Genomic DNA, 16,391 nt, shown 5'->3' on the forward strand with positions numbered 1-16,391 from the left:
GCCTGGGTAATTTCATTAAACGCCACTCTTAGGGGGCTTAATGTGGACCCTTTCTACGGGCGTCCTACTCTGTGCCTGACAGGATTAGGGCTCTAAATGACTCTTTAATTTGAAAACGAATTCAACTCAGTAATTGGCTTCCCACTGAAACCACTGGAGCTCTAGATTCTAAAACTATTTTTTTATGATTATTGTTCGGCTGCATGTCACGCATGCTACCGCCGAGGTTTGGGGATGTGTGCGTGTGTGTGTGTGCATGCATGCGTCCTTGTGTTGGAGTGGGAGAATTTGTAGCAAAACCGGTTCAGAGTGAAAAAGAGAAAGAAAGAGAGAGTAAGTGAGAAAAGTAAAGTACGCAGCTAGCCCCAGGAAACCTCTTCAGATTTCAGATCACAGCTAGTGTAATAAGTCCTGGCTCATCAGTATTTCTCTCAATTTATCACGCACGCACGCGCACACGCGCACACACACACACACACACACACACACACACACACACACACACACACACACACACACACACACACACACACACACACACACACCTCATCTCCCTCATGAGGGAACACATGAAATGAGTCAGTGGAGCTACAGCTGCAGCTTGGCACATTTAATCCTCAATATCCTCTCCAGCCACAACAGCCACACACATAAAGGTAAATAAAATCCACAGCTTTATGGCCATGCAGCCCAGCACTAGAGCTGGCTAAATGAACACACTGCAGGACAGAAGCCCTCCATCTGAATAAATGCCCCTGGTCTATATCAAGTGGAATGTGAAGCAGAATAAATCTATTAAAAAAAAATAAACATAAAAGCCCCGAATGGTATCCTCTTTGGGCTCGATTTTTCTCACGCAAAGGAATGTACAAAGACTGTTGTAAAACTCACTATTCTCTGCAGTGTGATTTATATAGTAACTTTCTTCCGTCCATGTTTGTGAGAAAGAGGTGGTTTTATCCCTCCCTCCCTTCCTTCCTGTGTTTACCTGGTTTGGAGCCCTCATCCACAGAGCCGTTGTAGACCTGGTTCTTGAATTCAGGCCGGTTGTCGTTCATGTCTATGACATAGATGTACAGGTCTATGGGGCTCTCCACCCGCTCACCATTCATGTTCACTGCATGGGCACGAAGCTGGGGGGAGAGACAGAGACAGACAGAGAGAGAGAGGGTCAGTTAAGTTATCATTAACAAACTCGATATGCTTGATATGCAGTGTGGCAACCAGTACTATACACTGCATTAAGGCATATTTCTGAAAAACAACAGGAACAGACAGAAATAAACAATGTTGCATTGCATACATCAACTGTGCAGACCAATGGGCACCCAGCACCAATAATGTATACCAGAAAAACAACAACTATGATTACATTTCATTTAAATGTAAAGTTCTGGGAGAGAAATGTCACACCCTACAATTTTGTCCATTCTTTTCTCCAACACCGAATCCTCAGAACTGGTATCTTCAAAGTAACAAACACAACAACCTTTTTTATAAAAAGCTGACTTCCCATAAAAATATTATTTCTTTGTATCCTTCTTCTCCTGGTTTTCTTGGATCTCAGTCCAACATTCTGTGGTTGTTGTTTTTTTTTTAAAGGGGAATCACAAAATCTCTTAACCTCTAGCCAACATCACAAACACAGCGATTTGATGTGAACCGCTGCCAGGCTCAGCTGTGTCCTGTCGTAGATCAATAGCAGCAGCCAACTCTAGGATTTCAAACAAAGTTTGGACATGGAATTAATACCCAAATCAATACAGGCTGGAAAGCATGTCCAGATATCTGAAAGCAAAATGTTTTGATAAAGAACACTGCAGGAGAAAAATGCTGGTAACATAACTCAGTTATAGAGTATCTGTTAAGATTCAATAAACATCTACGCTCTGTTTTTACTGCACCCAGGGAGCGAGCCAAACTAACAGACTCAATTTGAAAAATAAAACGAAACATATTTTCAGATCTCTCTATAAAATCAGGGAGTTACTGTACATACTGCTATTTGTGTAACGCGGGTCGTATAAAGGGGACCAAGGCGCAGCGTGTATAGTGCTCATATTCACTTTTATTATGAAGACACTAGAACGAAACAACACGAAACGGCCGACAACAGTTCCGTCAGGTGAACATACACTAAACAGAAAACAACCACCCACAACCCACAGGAAAAAACAGGCTGCCTAAGTATGGCTTCCAATCAGAGACAACGAAAGACACCTGCCTCTGATTGGAATCCATACTCGGCCACACATAGAAAATGAACATAGAAAATGAAAACTAGAACAAATCCCCTCTAAATAAACCAACCCCAAAACACACAAAAACAACACCCCCTGCCACGCCCTGACCATACAACAATGACAAATGACCCCTTTAACTGGTCAGGACGTGACAATTTGACCTTACTAGCATGTTTTAAATCAACAAAGAGGATTTATTCAACAATATCCCTTTAGACTGCGTGAAATAGTGAAGGTTTAGGAATGATATAGGGGACCCCTGGACTAACATCTCACTGCTACAGGCTAAGGATGCCAAATATGTAGCCTGTTAGAATGTTTCAGATGACTATCAACAGGATCCTGGAGCAGACATAGTAAGATCCATCTGATTCTCAAGAAGAAGAGAAAAAAACAAGTCGGGAGGAGAGGAATATCAAAGTTGGAGCCGCAGGTCCTCCACCTTTTCGATGCTTCTGATAAGATGGCCATAGCGATGCCTCGACCGCAGGGTTGTGGCCTTGTGACGGGAAATAGAATTAGGAGGAAGCTCCATCCACTTCCCTCCTCTAAAACAGGTGAACATCCTCTCCAATCTCTCTCCCGCCCTCCACTCCCCTCTTCTCTCCTCTCTGCATCTCACAAAAATTGCATCAGCCAAGTCTCCTAAAGGTTAATTTGACTTAACTTTTTCCTCTGCATCGTCTGATCTGGCCCTTCACCCAATATCCGAGCACTGCACTGGCACTCTGCTACACTGCAGCCTGGGAGCCCGCAAGCCCTTATCTCTCCCCCTGCGCTGCGGCATGCGGCCCCCACGCCCTCATTCAATAACACCGCCAGTAAGAGATTACCAGCCGTGTTTAAAGAAGCCAAGATGTAATTCTGGGTCCGAATGAAAGTTATCATCTTGAAAGGGACCGGGTACGAGGGAGGAAACAACACACACCACGCCACGCACCGTGGCGCCCAGCACTTGGCACAGGCCAAGCATCCGATGGAGATAACACAAGACCCAGAACACTGACTTCTTCCTTTTTTTGAAGTATTTTTTTTTTTTTATCTGATTGGATGCCCTGGCCTGCTATGAATCGGAGCATGCTTATTTTGAAGACAAGAAAGTTTCGGTCTTCAAACTTTTTTTGTGTCTTTGTTTAATCCGTGTTATGAAATCAGAAACACACATTAAAAACCAATGTTGAATGAAAAAGCTGCCGACAAAGTCGCTTTGAGGAAGTATTAGTCATCTTCAAGGATATTACAGTTGTAAGATAATGAAAGAGAACTTTTACCACAAAATATAGCTCATGTTCAGTTAGTTTTACGTACATAAAGGATAACGTATAGTTGCTGACTGTGTGGCTACATTCGGTTCTTTAACGGTGTCTGACAGAGACACAGGTCCAGCTCTGACATCTTCATCTCTTCCTCAACCTGTCTTTCTGCCCCCTCACCTCACCCAACTGATGTACAGTTAGAGGATGCTATTCACCTCCATCCAGCCTGGGACTGAGCTTAAAGTCAAGCAGGCGTCATCAAGCCTTGGCCTTTCCTAACAAATCAACCCCATCGATCCTGCATCCTCCTGGAAAGCTGGACCTCCGAGCTCACTGAGTCCAACAAATGCGTGGCAGACAGGATGGAGAGATGTGAGGGGCAAGGAAAAAGAGAGAGAGAGAGACACGCAATTGTAGAGCGAAGCATGAATGAGTGGGTGACCAATTCTGGTAGAGTCATTCTCATGGTCTGTAGCTGTAGCTAGCCTCAGCCTTCACTCTCTCAATCAACACTCCATCTGGACAACCTGCCAGCCTGTCACTAACCCATTACACAGGTGCGTGTGCGTGCGTAAATACGCGTGTGTGACTCACATGGTAAGATGATCTCCTCTCTCGGTCCAGGGGTTTGGTGACGAACATCTTCCCGGCCACAGGGTCGATACTGAACACCTCATTGGGTGGCTGGTCCGCTCCCACCCCCGTGATGCTGTACCGGATGGAGATGTTACGGTCCTGGTCCGAACGGATCTGCGACAAGACACAGTTAACGCCATGTCAGTTTTAACTCTGTGGTCTACTACTGTGTCTGAAATCGGTTTCATCTTTCGAAGCACATTCAATCATTGAGCGATATGGGAGATTGGAGAAATAACATTGCCTTGACAGTGGGTTATGAAATATGTGTTAGATGGTGATGCCGCATAGAAAAGTACCACACATTGATGGTGCACCATAATCTACTCCATGCCACTGCATCCACTGGTGTGACTGGTTAAGTGTTTATTCCAGGACTAGATCATCATATACTGTAGAGGCTGGGAGACCAATGATACCGTGGGCCAGAGCCAGGGGACAATCATCAGATATTGTATATTCAATCAAAAAGACACACAAGCACATACAGGCACGCTCGCACACGCACACATACACAAACACAAACAAACACATCCATCATAACTCACAGCACTCCCAGCTATAGCTGTGAATTTCATTAGTGCTACGGAATGGTGCAGAACGCATTCTCTTTGGCACAACTGGAGTACTTCAGACTGGAAATTCAATATTTCTCTTTCTTTCAGTGGATAGAAAAAGAAATCAACGTACATTTGCAAAGTGCATTTTTCTTCTGCTTGACAGCTGGAGTTTTAATAAACAGCTCTTACAGGGACTGTACTTAGAACGCTGTCACAACGTGAGCAGAAAAAGACAAATAAGAAAATGAAAATGTCAAACTCTTCTCGTAAACACTGTTATTAAGGAAGTTTAGTTTAGTTTATTAGGATCCCCATTAGCTACTGCACATGCAGCAGCTACTCTTCCTGTGGTTCACATAAAACATACGAATACATGACAAAGGACATTCAATAAAAATAAATAATACAAATTACATTTAAAAAAATAGATATGAAAAATAAGAGTTATATATTGGAAAGACACCAAGAAAAATACTATTTACACACTATTCATATATACATAATCATACTATTATATACAGTTAAATTAGACCTTTAGAAGAGGAGAGGAGCTGTGATACAATATGTTTCTTAAAGCTAAACTTGCTTTTTACCTGAGTAACCACTGATGGCAGAGCATTCCACGATGACATGGCTCTATACATAACTGAGCGACTTATTCAATATTTTTTTGTTTTGGGAACAGTGAAGAAACCCATAGTGGTGTGTCTGGTGGGGTACGTACACTATATATACACAAAAGTATTTGGACAGTCCTTCAAATTAGTGGATTTGGCTATTTCATTTGGCTATTTCATAGACAAACATTGGCAGTAGAATGGCCTTACTGAAGAGCTGAGTGACTTTCAACATGACACTGTCATAGGATGCCTCCTCTCCAACAAGTCTGCTCATCAAATTTCTGCCTTGCTAGAGCTGCCCTGGTCAACTGTAAGTGCTGTTATTGTGAAGTGGAAACGTCTAGGAGTAACAACGGCTCAGCACTGAAGTAGTAGGCCACACAATCTCACGGAACTTGACCGCCGAGTGCTGAAGCACGTGGTTGCAACACTCACTACCGAGTTCCAAACTGCCTCTGGAAGCAATGTCAGCACAAGAACTGTTCGTCAGGAGCTTCATGAAATGGGTTTCCATGGCCTAGCAGCCGCACACAAGCCTAAGATCACCATGCGCAATGCCAAGCGTCGGCTGGAGTGGTGTAAAGGTCGCCGCCATTGGACTTTGGAGCAGTGGAAATGCATTCTCTGGCGTTCATCTGGCAGTCCGACGGACGAATCTGGGTTTGGCGGCAGTGCTTTTGGTTTTAGATGTATTTAATACCAGTTTATTGTTAATGACCCATTCTGACACTGACTGTAACTGCTTGGTAAGAGTCTCAGTGAGCTCACTGTCTGTAGGTGCTGTTGTGTAGAGTGTGCAGCAAAGCAATTGGGCTCCCGAGTGGCGCAGCGGTCTAAGGCACTGCATCTCAGTGCAAGAGGAGTCACTGTAGTCCCTGGTTTGAATCCAGGCTGCATCACATCTGGCCGTGAATGGGATTCCCATAGGGCGGTGCACAATTGGCCCAGCGTCATCCGGGTTTGGCTGGGGAAGGCCGTCATTGTAAATAAGAATGTGTTCTTAACTGACTTGCCAGGTTAAAAAAATAAAAATGAACCCATTCATGTTCATAATGGAAATGTATATTTTCCTTTAATACAATTGTTCTTTTAGCTTACTGATATATAATTAGTCTTTGGACACATGGGATTAAGTTTTTTTTACACATTTCATGTGAATACATGTTCAAATGATCAGATCTTAATAATTTTTGGTATATAGATTGTCCGAACCATATATATAAACTCAGCAAAAAAAGAAACGTCCTCTCACTGTCAACTGCATTTATTTTAAGCAAACTTAACATATTTGTTGACAACAAATATGTATGAACATAACAAGATTCAACAACTGAGACATAAACTGAACAAGTTCCACAGACATGTGACTAACAGGAATGGAATAATGTGTCCCTGAACAAATTGGGGGTCAAAATCAAAAGTAACAGTGTGGCCACCAGCTGCATTAAGTACTGCAGTGCATCTCCTCCTCATTGACTGCACCAGATTTACCAGTTCTTGCTGTGAGTTGTTACCCCACTCTTCCACCAAGGTACCTGCAAGTTCCCGGACATTTATCAAGGGAATGGCTCAAGCCCTCACCCTCCGATCCAACGTGCTCAATGGAATTGAGATCTGGGCTCTTCGCTGGCCATGGCAGAACACTGACATTCCTGTCTTGCAGGAAATCACGCACAGAACGAGCAGTATGGCTGGTGGCATTGTCATGCTGGAGGGTCATGTCAGGATGAGCCTGCAGGAAGGGTACCACATGAGGGAGGAGGATGTCTTCCCTGTAACGCACAGCATTGAGATTGCCTGCAATGACAACAAACTCAGTCCGATGATGCTGTGACACACCGCCCCAGACCAATACGGACCCTCCACCTCCAAATCGATCCCGCTCCAGAGTACAGGCCTCGGTGTAACGCTCATTCCTTCGACGATAAACGCGAATCTGACCATCACACGTGGTGAGACAAAAAATCGTGACTCGTCAGTGAAGAGCACTTTTTGCCAGTCCTGTCTGGTCCAGCGACAGTGGGTTTGTGCCCATAGGCGACGTTGTTGCTGGTGATGTCTGGTGAGGACCTGCCTTACAACAGGCCTACAAGCCCTCAGTCCAGCCTTTCTCAGCCTATTGCGGACAGTCTGAGCACTGATGGGGGGATTGTGTGTTCAAGGTGTAACTCGGGAAGTTGTTGTTGCCATCCTGTACCTGTCCCGCAGGTGTGATGTTCGGATGTACCGATCCAGGTGTTGTTACACGTGGTCTGCCACTGTGAAGACGATCAGCTGTCTGCCCTGTCTCCCTGTGGCGCTGTCTTAGGTGTCTCACAGTATATTTTTCTTTATTATTATTTTGACTATTTTCTACATTGTAGAACAATAGAGAAGACATCAAAACTATGAAATAACACATATGGAGTCATGTAGTAACCAAAAAAGTGTTAATCAAAACAAAATATATTTTAGATTCTTCAAAGTAGCCACCCTTTGCCTTGATGACAGCTTTGCATTCTTTTAACGAGCTTCACGAGGTAGTCACCTGGAATACTTTTCCAACAGTCTTGAATGAGTTTCCACATATGCTGAGCACTTGTTGGCTGCTTTTCCTTCGCTCTGCAGTCCAACTCATCCCAAACCATCACAATTGGGTTGAGTTGGGTAATTGTGGAGGCCAGGTCATCACTCCATCTCCCTCCTTCTTGGTCAAATAGCCCTTACACAGCCTGGAGGTGTGTTTTGGGTCATTGTCCTGTTGAAAAACAAATGATAGTGGGACTAAGCGCAAACCAGATGGGATGACGTATCACTGCAGAATGCTGTGATAGCCATAATGGTTAAGTGTGACTTGAATTCTAAATAAATCATAGACTGTGTCAACAGCAAAGTACCCCCACATCATCCTCTATGCTTCACGGTGGTAACCACACATGCGGATATCATCCGTTCACCTACTCTGCGTCTCACCAAGACACGTGGTTGGAACCAAAAACTCAAATTTGGACTCATCAGACCAAAGGACAGATTTCCAGTTGTCTAATGTCCATTGCTCATGTTTCTTGGCCCAAGCTAGTCACTTCTTATTATTGGTATCCTTTAGTAGTGGTTTCTTTGCAGCAATTGGACCATGAAGGCCTGATTCACGCAGTCTCCTCTGAACAGTTGATGTTGAGATGTGTCTGTTACTTGAACTCCGTGAGGTGCAGTCTGAGGTGCAGTTAATTGCCAATTTCTGAGGCTGGTAACTCTAATGAACTTATCCTCTGCAGCAGAGGTAACTCTGGGTCTTCCTTTCCTGTGGCGGTCCTCATGAGAGCCAGTTTCATCATATCGCTTGATAGTTCTTGCGACTGCACTTGAAGAAACTTTCAAAGTTCATTACATTTCCACATTGACTGACCTTTATGTCTTAAAGTAATGATGGACTGTTGTTTCTCTTTGCTTATTTGAGCTGTTCTTGCCATAATACGGACTTGGTCTTTTACCAAATAGGGCCATCTTCTTTATACCACCTCCTACCTTGTCCCAACACAACTGATTGGCTTAAACGGATTAAGAAGAAAATAAATTTCACAAATTAACTTTTGACAATGCACACCTGTCACTACCTCGTGAAGCTGGTTGAGAGAATGTCAAGAGTGTGCAAAGCTGTCATCAAGGCAGAGGGTGGCTACTTTGAAGAATCTAAAATCTAAAATCTATTTTGATTTGTTCATCAATTTTAGCAAACTTATACATTTTTTAAAACTGAAATATCACATTTACAAAGTAGTCACACCCTTTACTCAGGACTTTGTTGAAGCACCTGTGGCAGCGATTACAGCCTCGAGTCTACTTGGGTATGATGCTTCAAGCTTGACACACCTGTATTTGGTGAGTTTCTCCCATTCTTCTCTGCAGATCCTCTCAAGCTCTGTCAGGTTGGATGGGGAGCGTCGCTGCACAGCTATTTTCAGGTCTCTCCAGAGATGTTAGATCGAATTCAAGTCTGGGCTCTGGCTGGGCCACTCAAGGACATTCAGAGACTTGTCCCGAAACCACTCCTACGTTTTCTTGGCTGTGTGCTTAGGGTCATTGAACATTTGCTTCAATCTGAGCTCCTGAACGCTCTGGAGCAGGTTTTTATCAAGGATCGCTCTGTACTTTGCTCTGTTCATCTTTCACTCGATCCTGACATGTCTCCCAGTCTCTGCCGCTGAAAAATATCCCCACAGCATGATGCTGCAGCCACCATGCTTCACTGTAGGGATGGTGCCAGGTTTCCTCCAGACGTGACGCTTGGCAATCAGGCCAAAGAGTTCAATCTTTGTTTCATCAGACCAGAGACTCTTGTTTCTCATGGTCTGATAGTCCTTTAGGTGTCTTTTGGGAAAACTCCAAGTGGGCTGTCATGTGCCTTTTACTGAGGAGTGGGTTATATCTGGCCCCTCTACCATAAAGGCCTGATTGGTGGAGTGCTGCAGAGATGGTTGTCCTTCTGGAAGGTTCTCCCATCTCCACACAGGAACTCTGGAGCTCTATCAGAGTGGCCATAAGGTTCTTGGTCACCTCCCTGACCAAGGCCCTTCTCCCCCGATTGCTCAGTTTGGCCGGGCAACCAGCTCTCGGGAAGAGATTTGGTGGTTCCAAACTTTTTCCATTTTAAAATTTTAGAGGCTACTGTGTTCTTGGAGACCTTCAATGCTGCAGCAATGTTTTGGTACCCTTCCCCAGATCTGTGCCTCGAGACAATCCTGTCTCAGAGCTCTATCGACAGTTACTTCAACCTCATGGCTTGGTTTTTGCTCTGACATGTATTGTTAACCTTATATAGAAAGGTGTGTGCCTTTCCAAATCATGTCCAATCAATTGAATATACTACAGGTGGACTCCAATCAAGTTGTATAAACATCTCAAGGATGATCAATGGAAACAGGATGCACCTGAGCTCAATTTCAGGTCTCATAGCAAAAGGTCTGAATACTACTGAATATTTCAGTATAAACATTTGCAAAAATGTCTAAAAACCTGTTTTCGCTTTGCCATTATGGTGTATTGACTGTAGATTGATGAGGACAAACATTTATTTAATCAATTTTGGAATAAGGCTGTAACTTAACAAAATGTGGTAAAAGGGAAGCGGTCTAAATACTTCCCGAATGTACTTTATAGATTGTCTGTACCAGTATCTACATATAAAAACAATATTTAAATAAACCAACACACTCTTTCTCTCAGATTTTATTTATTTTATTTTACTAGGCAAGTCAGTTAAGAACAAATTCTTATTTACAATGACGGCCTAGGAACAGTGGGTTAACTGCCTCTTCAGGGGCAGAACGACAGATTTTAACCTTGTTAGCTCGGGGATTCGTACCAGCAACCTTTCGGTTACTGGCCCAACGCTCCAACCACTAGGCTACCTGCCGCCCCATATATAGTAAAAGGACTTGAATGGGTTAAGAATAAACCGTTTCTGAGAAAACTCAGGTTGGCATTTATTGAGACGACTCATGTAGAGGTTAGCTGGCACAGCCACAAAGTCATAAAATCGTATTTTAAACCTAACCCTAACCACCCTGCTAACCCTAACCTTAAATTAAGACCAAAAAGCTAATTTTTTCGATATAGCTCATTTTGACTTTGCAGCTGGCCCATCCAGCGGAAACTGCTCAGTTCTGCATCGAGGGCAAGACTCATGACAATAAACATGAACCTGCGAGAAAAACAAAGATGAACCTACGGAGAGAATAGCTGGTGATATACTACACACATGACTGTGCAAACACACAAACACGCTTGCACGCACACACACACACACACACACACACACACACCAGAGCAGAAGAGCTATTAAGTACATTAAGTTAATTGCACGGAGTGTGATTTGGGCTGAAGTGGAGAGTAATTGGGCTTCATTTGAGGGTTCTTTCAATTTAGCTCCCGCATAAGGTGCTAGCCAGCCCTCCAACTTCCTTCCATTAGAGGAAAGAGAGCTAGTGCTACTATTTTACACATACACACACACATGCACACACACTCCTCCTATCCCACCACCTCTCCTCCAATCAGTGACTATTTCAGGAGCGAGCAGCGAGTGGTCGTAAAAGAGAAAGACAAAGTTGTCTCCATCTTTCAGCACTCATGGAAACCAATTTGACAGTACTTTTGACTCACTAGGATCCTGGCCCAGGGAGAGAATAGCCTGAGACTAACCAGGGAAGGACTAGGACATAGTGTGTCAGACAGCTGTCATCCAGACTGATCCGAGCATCACCATAACAACCTGTCATCATCATCATCACCAGGATCATCATCGTCCTCCTCCTCCTCCTCCTCTCCCTCCACTCTCAATACGTTGTAACAATATGGTCTCCCACACAAACCCACAGTCCTCTCTGGAGCAACTACTACTTTCATACAGCAAACACACACACACACACACACAAACACGTGCGTACTTGCGCAAAGGCCTATGCTCCAACGCAGTGAATTACTTGAAAGCTGACGGCTATGGTAATTAACAAGCTGTTTTTTACGGATTGGCTACTAGTACTTCAAAGACTTTCCGTCCTCAAAACAACAACAACAAACAGAGGAGAAAGGGCCATAGGTGTAACTAGCAGCTGGGTTGAACTCTCCCTCTCCTAACGACTGCCCTCCATGCTCATTTAGCTGAAGCATTAAGGCGGGGCGGGAGGATGGAAACCTTACCGACTTAATTTGCTGCTTCCAGTCCAAAATTCTCCACGGCTAAACTACTGTATCTCTCCTGCCTCTCCTTCTCTCTCACTCGCTCTTTCTCTCCATTTCAGGGACAGAAACCATGCATGAAAAAAATGTAATTACTTCAATCCGTTGGCTTTGGCAGCGCCGCATAAATCCTTCCCAGTTAGAAGTGATAGCACTCCTTCATTTCTTCCCCGTTCCTCCCGCCCCTTGATTTCCCACCCGCTTCCGAGTCCTCCTGCTTGGGGGAGAATCAGCTGAACGCATGTCTCCCTGGTCATTCCAGCCAATTACCTTCCCCTCCCACAACGTTCACACAACATCAGTGTAACGGTAAGGGGCACTGTCAAAAACATCACAGTCATTTGATTCCACTGTATTTTGTGTGAGTTTTGTGTGTCACGGTGGGTGTGTGTGTCAGTGTGTGTGTGTCACTGTGGGCATGTGAGACGTGCTTACACACTCACAGCCCTCCGCTGGGTAATGAATGATAAAGGGACTCATTTTGAAAGGCGCTAATAATCAAGAGCAGTTTTCCTCCCCTCTCTCTCTCTCTCTCTGTCTCATTCCCTCTCCTCTTGTTAGAGACAAAGGGGTGTGTGTGCGCGTGAGTGCAAGCATGTGTGTGTGTGTGTGTGTGAATGTGTGAGACAGTATAACGTCTCTCGTCAGAACGCAGACACTGGTTAAATGACCTATTTGTCGACGGATCAAAGCAATTCTCCTCATTACTGAAAACTTGTCTGAGTAATAAGGAGATCTTATCAGTGAGCTGAGCTCCCCTCTGCCTGGCAAAACTGATTCAAATGAGAAACTATCGTGCTGCCGGCTCTCCAGGGAAAACAAGGGAGAGGAAAGGGGAGGAGGAGGAATAATAGAGAGGAGGAATAGGATAGAGGAGTGATGCTCTCTGTACTGCTGCTGGGTGCAGAGAGGACGGGGGAAATCAGCTCCTAGATGTTCCTGCGACATTTCCATTTCTATCGTATTTGCACAGCGTTGTTTTACTAATGCTCAGTATAAAACAATGTAATTATTATAGTATTGTATCATCTTTCCTGCTCTCACTTAAAATAGACCTACTTTACTTTTTATAATAATCGTTTATATATTTTGTATGGAGAAAGACTGAAACACATTGAATCCATGACCTTATGAATGAACACTATATCTAATCCAGGTGTGGTATTTCTCCTGTCTGTGTATTAATGATAGGGCAAAATGTAGATTTCCGCCTAAATAGACATACCCAAAAGTAATTATTTTTCATGAGATGGCCATAAACAATAACTGGAAATGCTGCATCGTTTTTAGAAAGTTCTGGAACTCACCTTTCTGGTAAAAAAAAATGTTATAATTTGCTGAGGTGTACACCTTTTTGAGGGCACAAGCTCAAGTACATTGTAAAAATATTATGAGAATATGAAAAAACATATATAAATGTTTACTATTCAACAAAAGTGGGGCAATAGGGCTTGAAATTACTGCTAATATAGTTAGAATGCATTTCAATCAAATTATAAACGACTTACTATAAGATTTCACCTTTCTTATAAATGTCAAATAAATGATCATACTTAGTGACAATACAATATTGTCACCATTTCATATAACTGATGACAGACTTTTCAACTAAATGTCCTCTGAGCAGCGCTGAGTCACCATTCAAAGACGTTACAACTTCAGCTTTAAGCACAAAGTGATTTCGTCCGTCTGTGACCAAGAGAAAGTAGTCTTGTTTTAATTCTACAAATTAGTTATATCTTTTTTCCTCTTGACAGCTATAAATCAATCTGAAAAGACCACTTTTTCAAATGTGACACGATGCTTGACATGCAAATAATCGATTTCATGTGTCGGTGAAACTGCGCTTGCAATAGCGACATACGAATCGGGACAACTAGCGGTTTTAGGGAGTGTAAGGCAATTGATGTTGTGCCGTTCAAAGAGCTTGCTGTACACAGAAATATCGTTCGGAACCGTTCCAAGAATCACTTAACATCTAAGAGGTTTTATGGGCTGAGCTAGTGCTAGAGGAGATGACAGCTTGGACTCCTGAGGAGAATTCGCCCTGGGGGTTTAGCGTTGGCTAGCTAGCTCCTGCAGGGTTTAGCGCTGTTGTTCGAAACTAAAGCTCACGGAGCACCGGACGTCTCTGTTTCATGTGATAGGAGTGCATTCAGAGCACAGGATTGTAGCACTGTGTGCGTTTGTACCCAGTAGAGCCCTTCTTAGCGTAGCTCAGCCCACACAATACTCACCATGGCAGATTGAGAGAGAAGGAGAGAGACGTAAACATATAGCGCTTTTAAGAAAGTTCACACACCCCTTGACTTTTTTCCACATTTTGTCAGGGCAAATAAACAGTGCCTTTGGAAAGTATTCGGACTACTTGACTTTTTCCCACATTTTGTTAGGTTACAGCCTTTTTCTAAAATGGATTCAACTGTTTTTTCCCCTCATCAAATACACAATACCCCATAATGACAAAGCAGAAATACCCCAATACCCCATAATGACAAAGCAGAAACTGATATTTGTTGAAGCACATATGGCAGCAGCGATCATAGCCTCAAGTCTTCTAGGGTATAATGCTACAAGCTTGGCACAACTGTATTTGGGGAGTTTCTCCCATTCATCTCTGCAGATCCTCTCAAGCTCTGTAAGGTTGGATGGTGAGCATTGCTGCGATTTTCAGTTCTCTCCAGAGATGTTTGATCGAGTTCAAGTCCGGGCTCTGGCTGGGCCACTCAAGGACATTCAAAGATTTGTCCCGAAGTCACTCCTGCGTTGTCTTGGCTGTCTGCTTAGGGTCGTTGTCCTGTTGGAAGGTTGAACCTTCGCTGCAGTCTGAGGTCCTGAGCGCTCTGGAGCAAGTTTTTATCAAGGATCTCTCTGTACTTTGCTTCGTTCCTCTTTGCCTCGATCCTGACTAGTTTCCAAGTTCCTGCTGCTGAAAAACATCCCCACAACATGATGCTGCCACCACCATGCTTTATTGTAGAGATGGTGTCAGGTTTCCTCCAGATGTGACGCTTGGCAATCAGGCCAAAGAGTTAAATCTTTGTTTCATCAGACCAGAGAATCTTGTTTCTCATGGTCGGAGAGTCTATAGGTGCCTTTTGGCAAACTCCAAGCGGGCTGTCATGTGCCTTTTACTGAGGAGTGGCTTCAGTCTGGCCACTCTACCATAAAGGCCTGATTGGTGGAGTGCTGCAAAGATGGATGTCCTTCTGGAAGGTTCTCCCTTCTCCACAGAGGAACTCTAGAGCTCTGTCAGAGTGACCATCGGGTTCTTGGTCACCTCCCTGACCAAGGCCCTTCTCCCCCAATTGCTCAGTTTGGCCGGGCGGCCAGCTCTAGGAAGAGTCTTGATGGTGACAAACTTCTTCCAATTAAGAATGATGGAGGCCACTGTGTTCTTGGGGACCTGTCCTGGAGCTCTACGGACAATTCCTTCGACCTCATGACCTCATGGTTTTTGCTCTGACATGCACTGTCAACTGTGGGACCTCAATTCAATTTACCACAGGTGGACTCCAATCAAGTTGAAGAAACATCTCAAGGATGATCAATGGAAACAGGATGCACCTGAGCTCAAAGTCTCATAGCATAGGGTCTGAATATTTATGTAAATATGGTATTTCTGTTTTTATTTTTGATACATTTGCAAACAATTAAACATCCTGTGCTTTGAATGCACTCCTATCACAAAAATGTCTAAAAACATATTTTTACTTTGCCACTATGGGGTATTGTGTGTAGAAAAAACATATACTTAATCCATTTTGAATTTAGGCTGTAACAAAACAACATGTGGAATAAGTCAAAGGATATACTTTCAGAAGGCACTGTACGTACTGTAGTAGGTACCGTAATTTCCGGACTATTAAGCGCACCTGAATATAAGCCGCACACACTGAATTAAAAAAAAAATATTATTTTGAACATAAATAAGCCGCACATGTCTATAAGCCGCAGGTGCCTACCCGTACATTGAAACAAATAAACTTTACACAGGCTTTAACAAAACACGGCTTGTAACAAAAATAAATAGACTTTAACGAAACACGGCTTGTAACAAAAATAAATAGGCTTTAACGAAGCACGGCTTGTAACAAACAAAAAAATAATTAGCAGTAAACAGTAGCCTACCAAGAAAGTCATTGGTCACTATCTTCCTTCTCCTGTGCACTGAAACCATCTCCTTCGGTGTCGGAGTTGAATAACCTCAGAATTGCTCCATCCGATATTGGATCGTTTTCATTGTCGCTCTCGTCACTTTCATCCGGAGGCAAATCCCCCGCTGAGCCCTCTTCAACAGGCAGCAGTCCAGCCTTTCGAAACCCGTTGATGATAGTGGATTTTTTGACAATGCTCCAC

General features: G+C 43.6%; 1 protein-coding gene across 1 annotated transcript in view; it reads right to left on the reverse strand.

Moving 5' to 3' along the window:
* Positions 1 to 16,391, reverse strand: part of LOC115166163 (cadherin-4) — a 363,183-nt gene that overhangs the window by 44,678 nt on the left and 302,114 nt on the right. The window contains exons 6-7 of the mRNA XM_029719906.1: positions 4,094 to 4,249; positions 989 to 1,133 (exon numbers count right to left, since the gene is read on the reverse strand). Of these exons, the coding sequence (XP_029575766.1) occupies positions 989 to 1,133; positions 4,094 to 4,249 (301 nt within the window). The remainder of the gene's footprint in view (positions 1 to 988; positions 1,134 to 4,093; positions 4,250 to 16,391) is intronic.

The sequence above is a fragment of the Salmo trutta genome, chromosome 28 (assembly GCF_901001165.1).
Source record: "Salmo trutta chromosome 28, fSalTru1.1, whole genome shotgun sequence".
Taxonomy (NCBI): Eukaryota; Metazoa; Chordata; class Actinopteri; order Salmoniformes; family Salmonidae; genus Salmo; species Salmo trutta.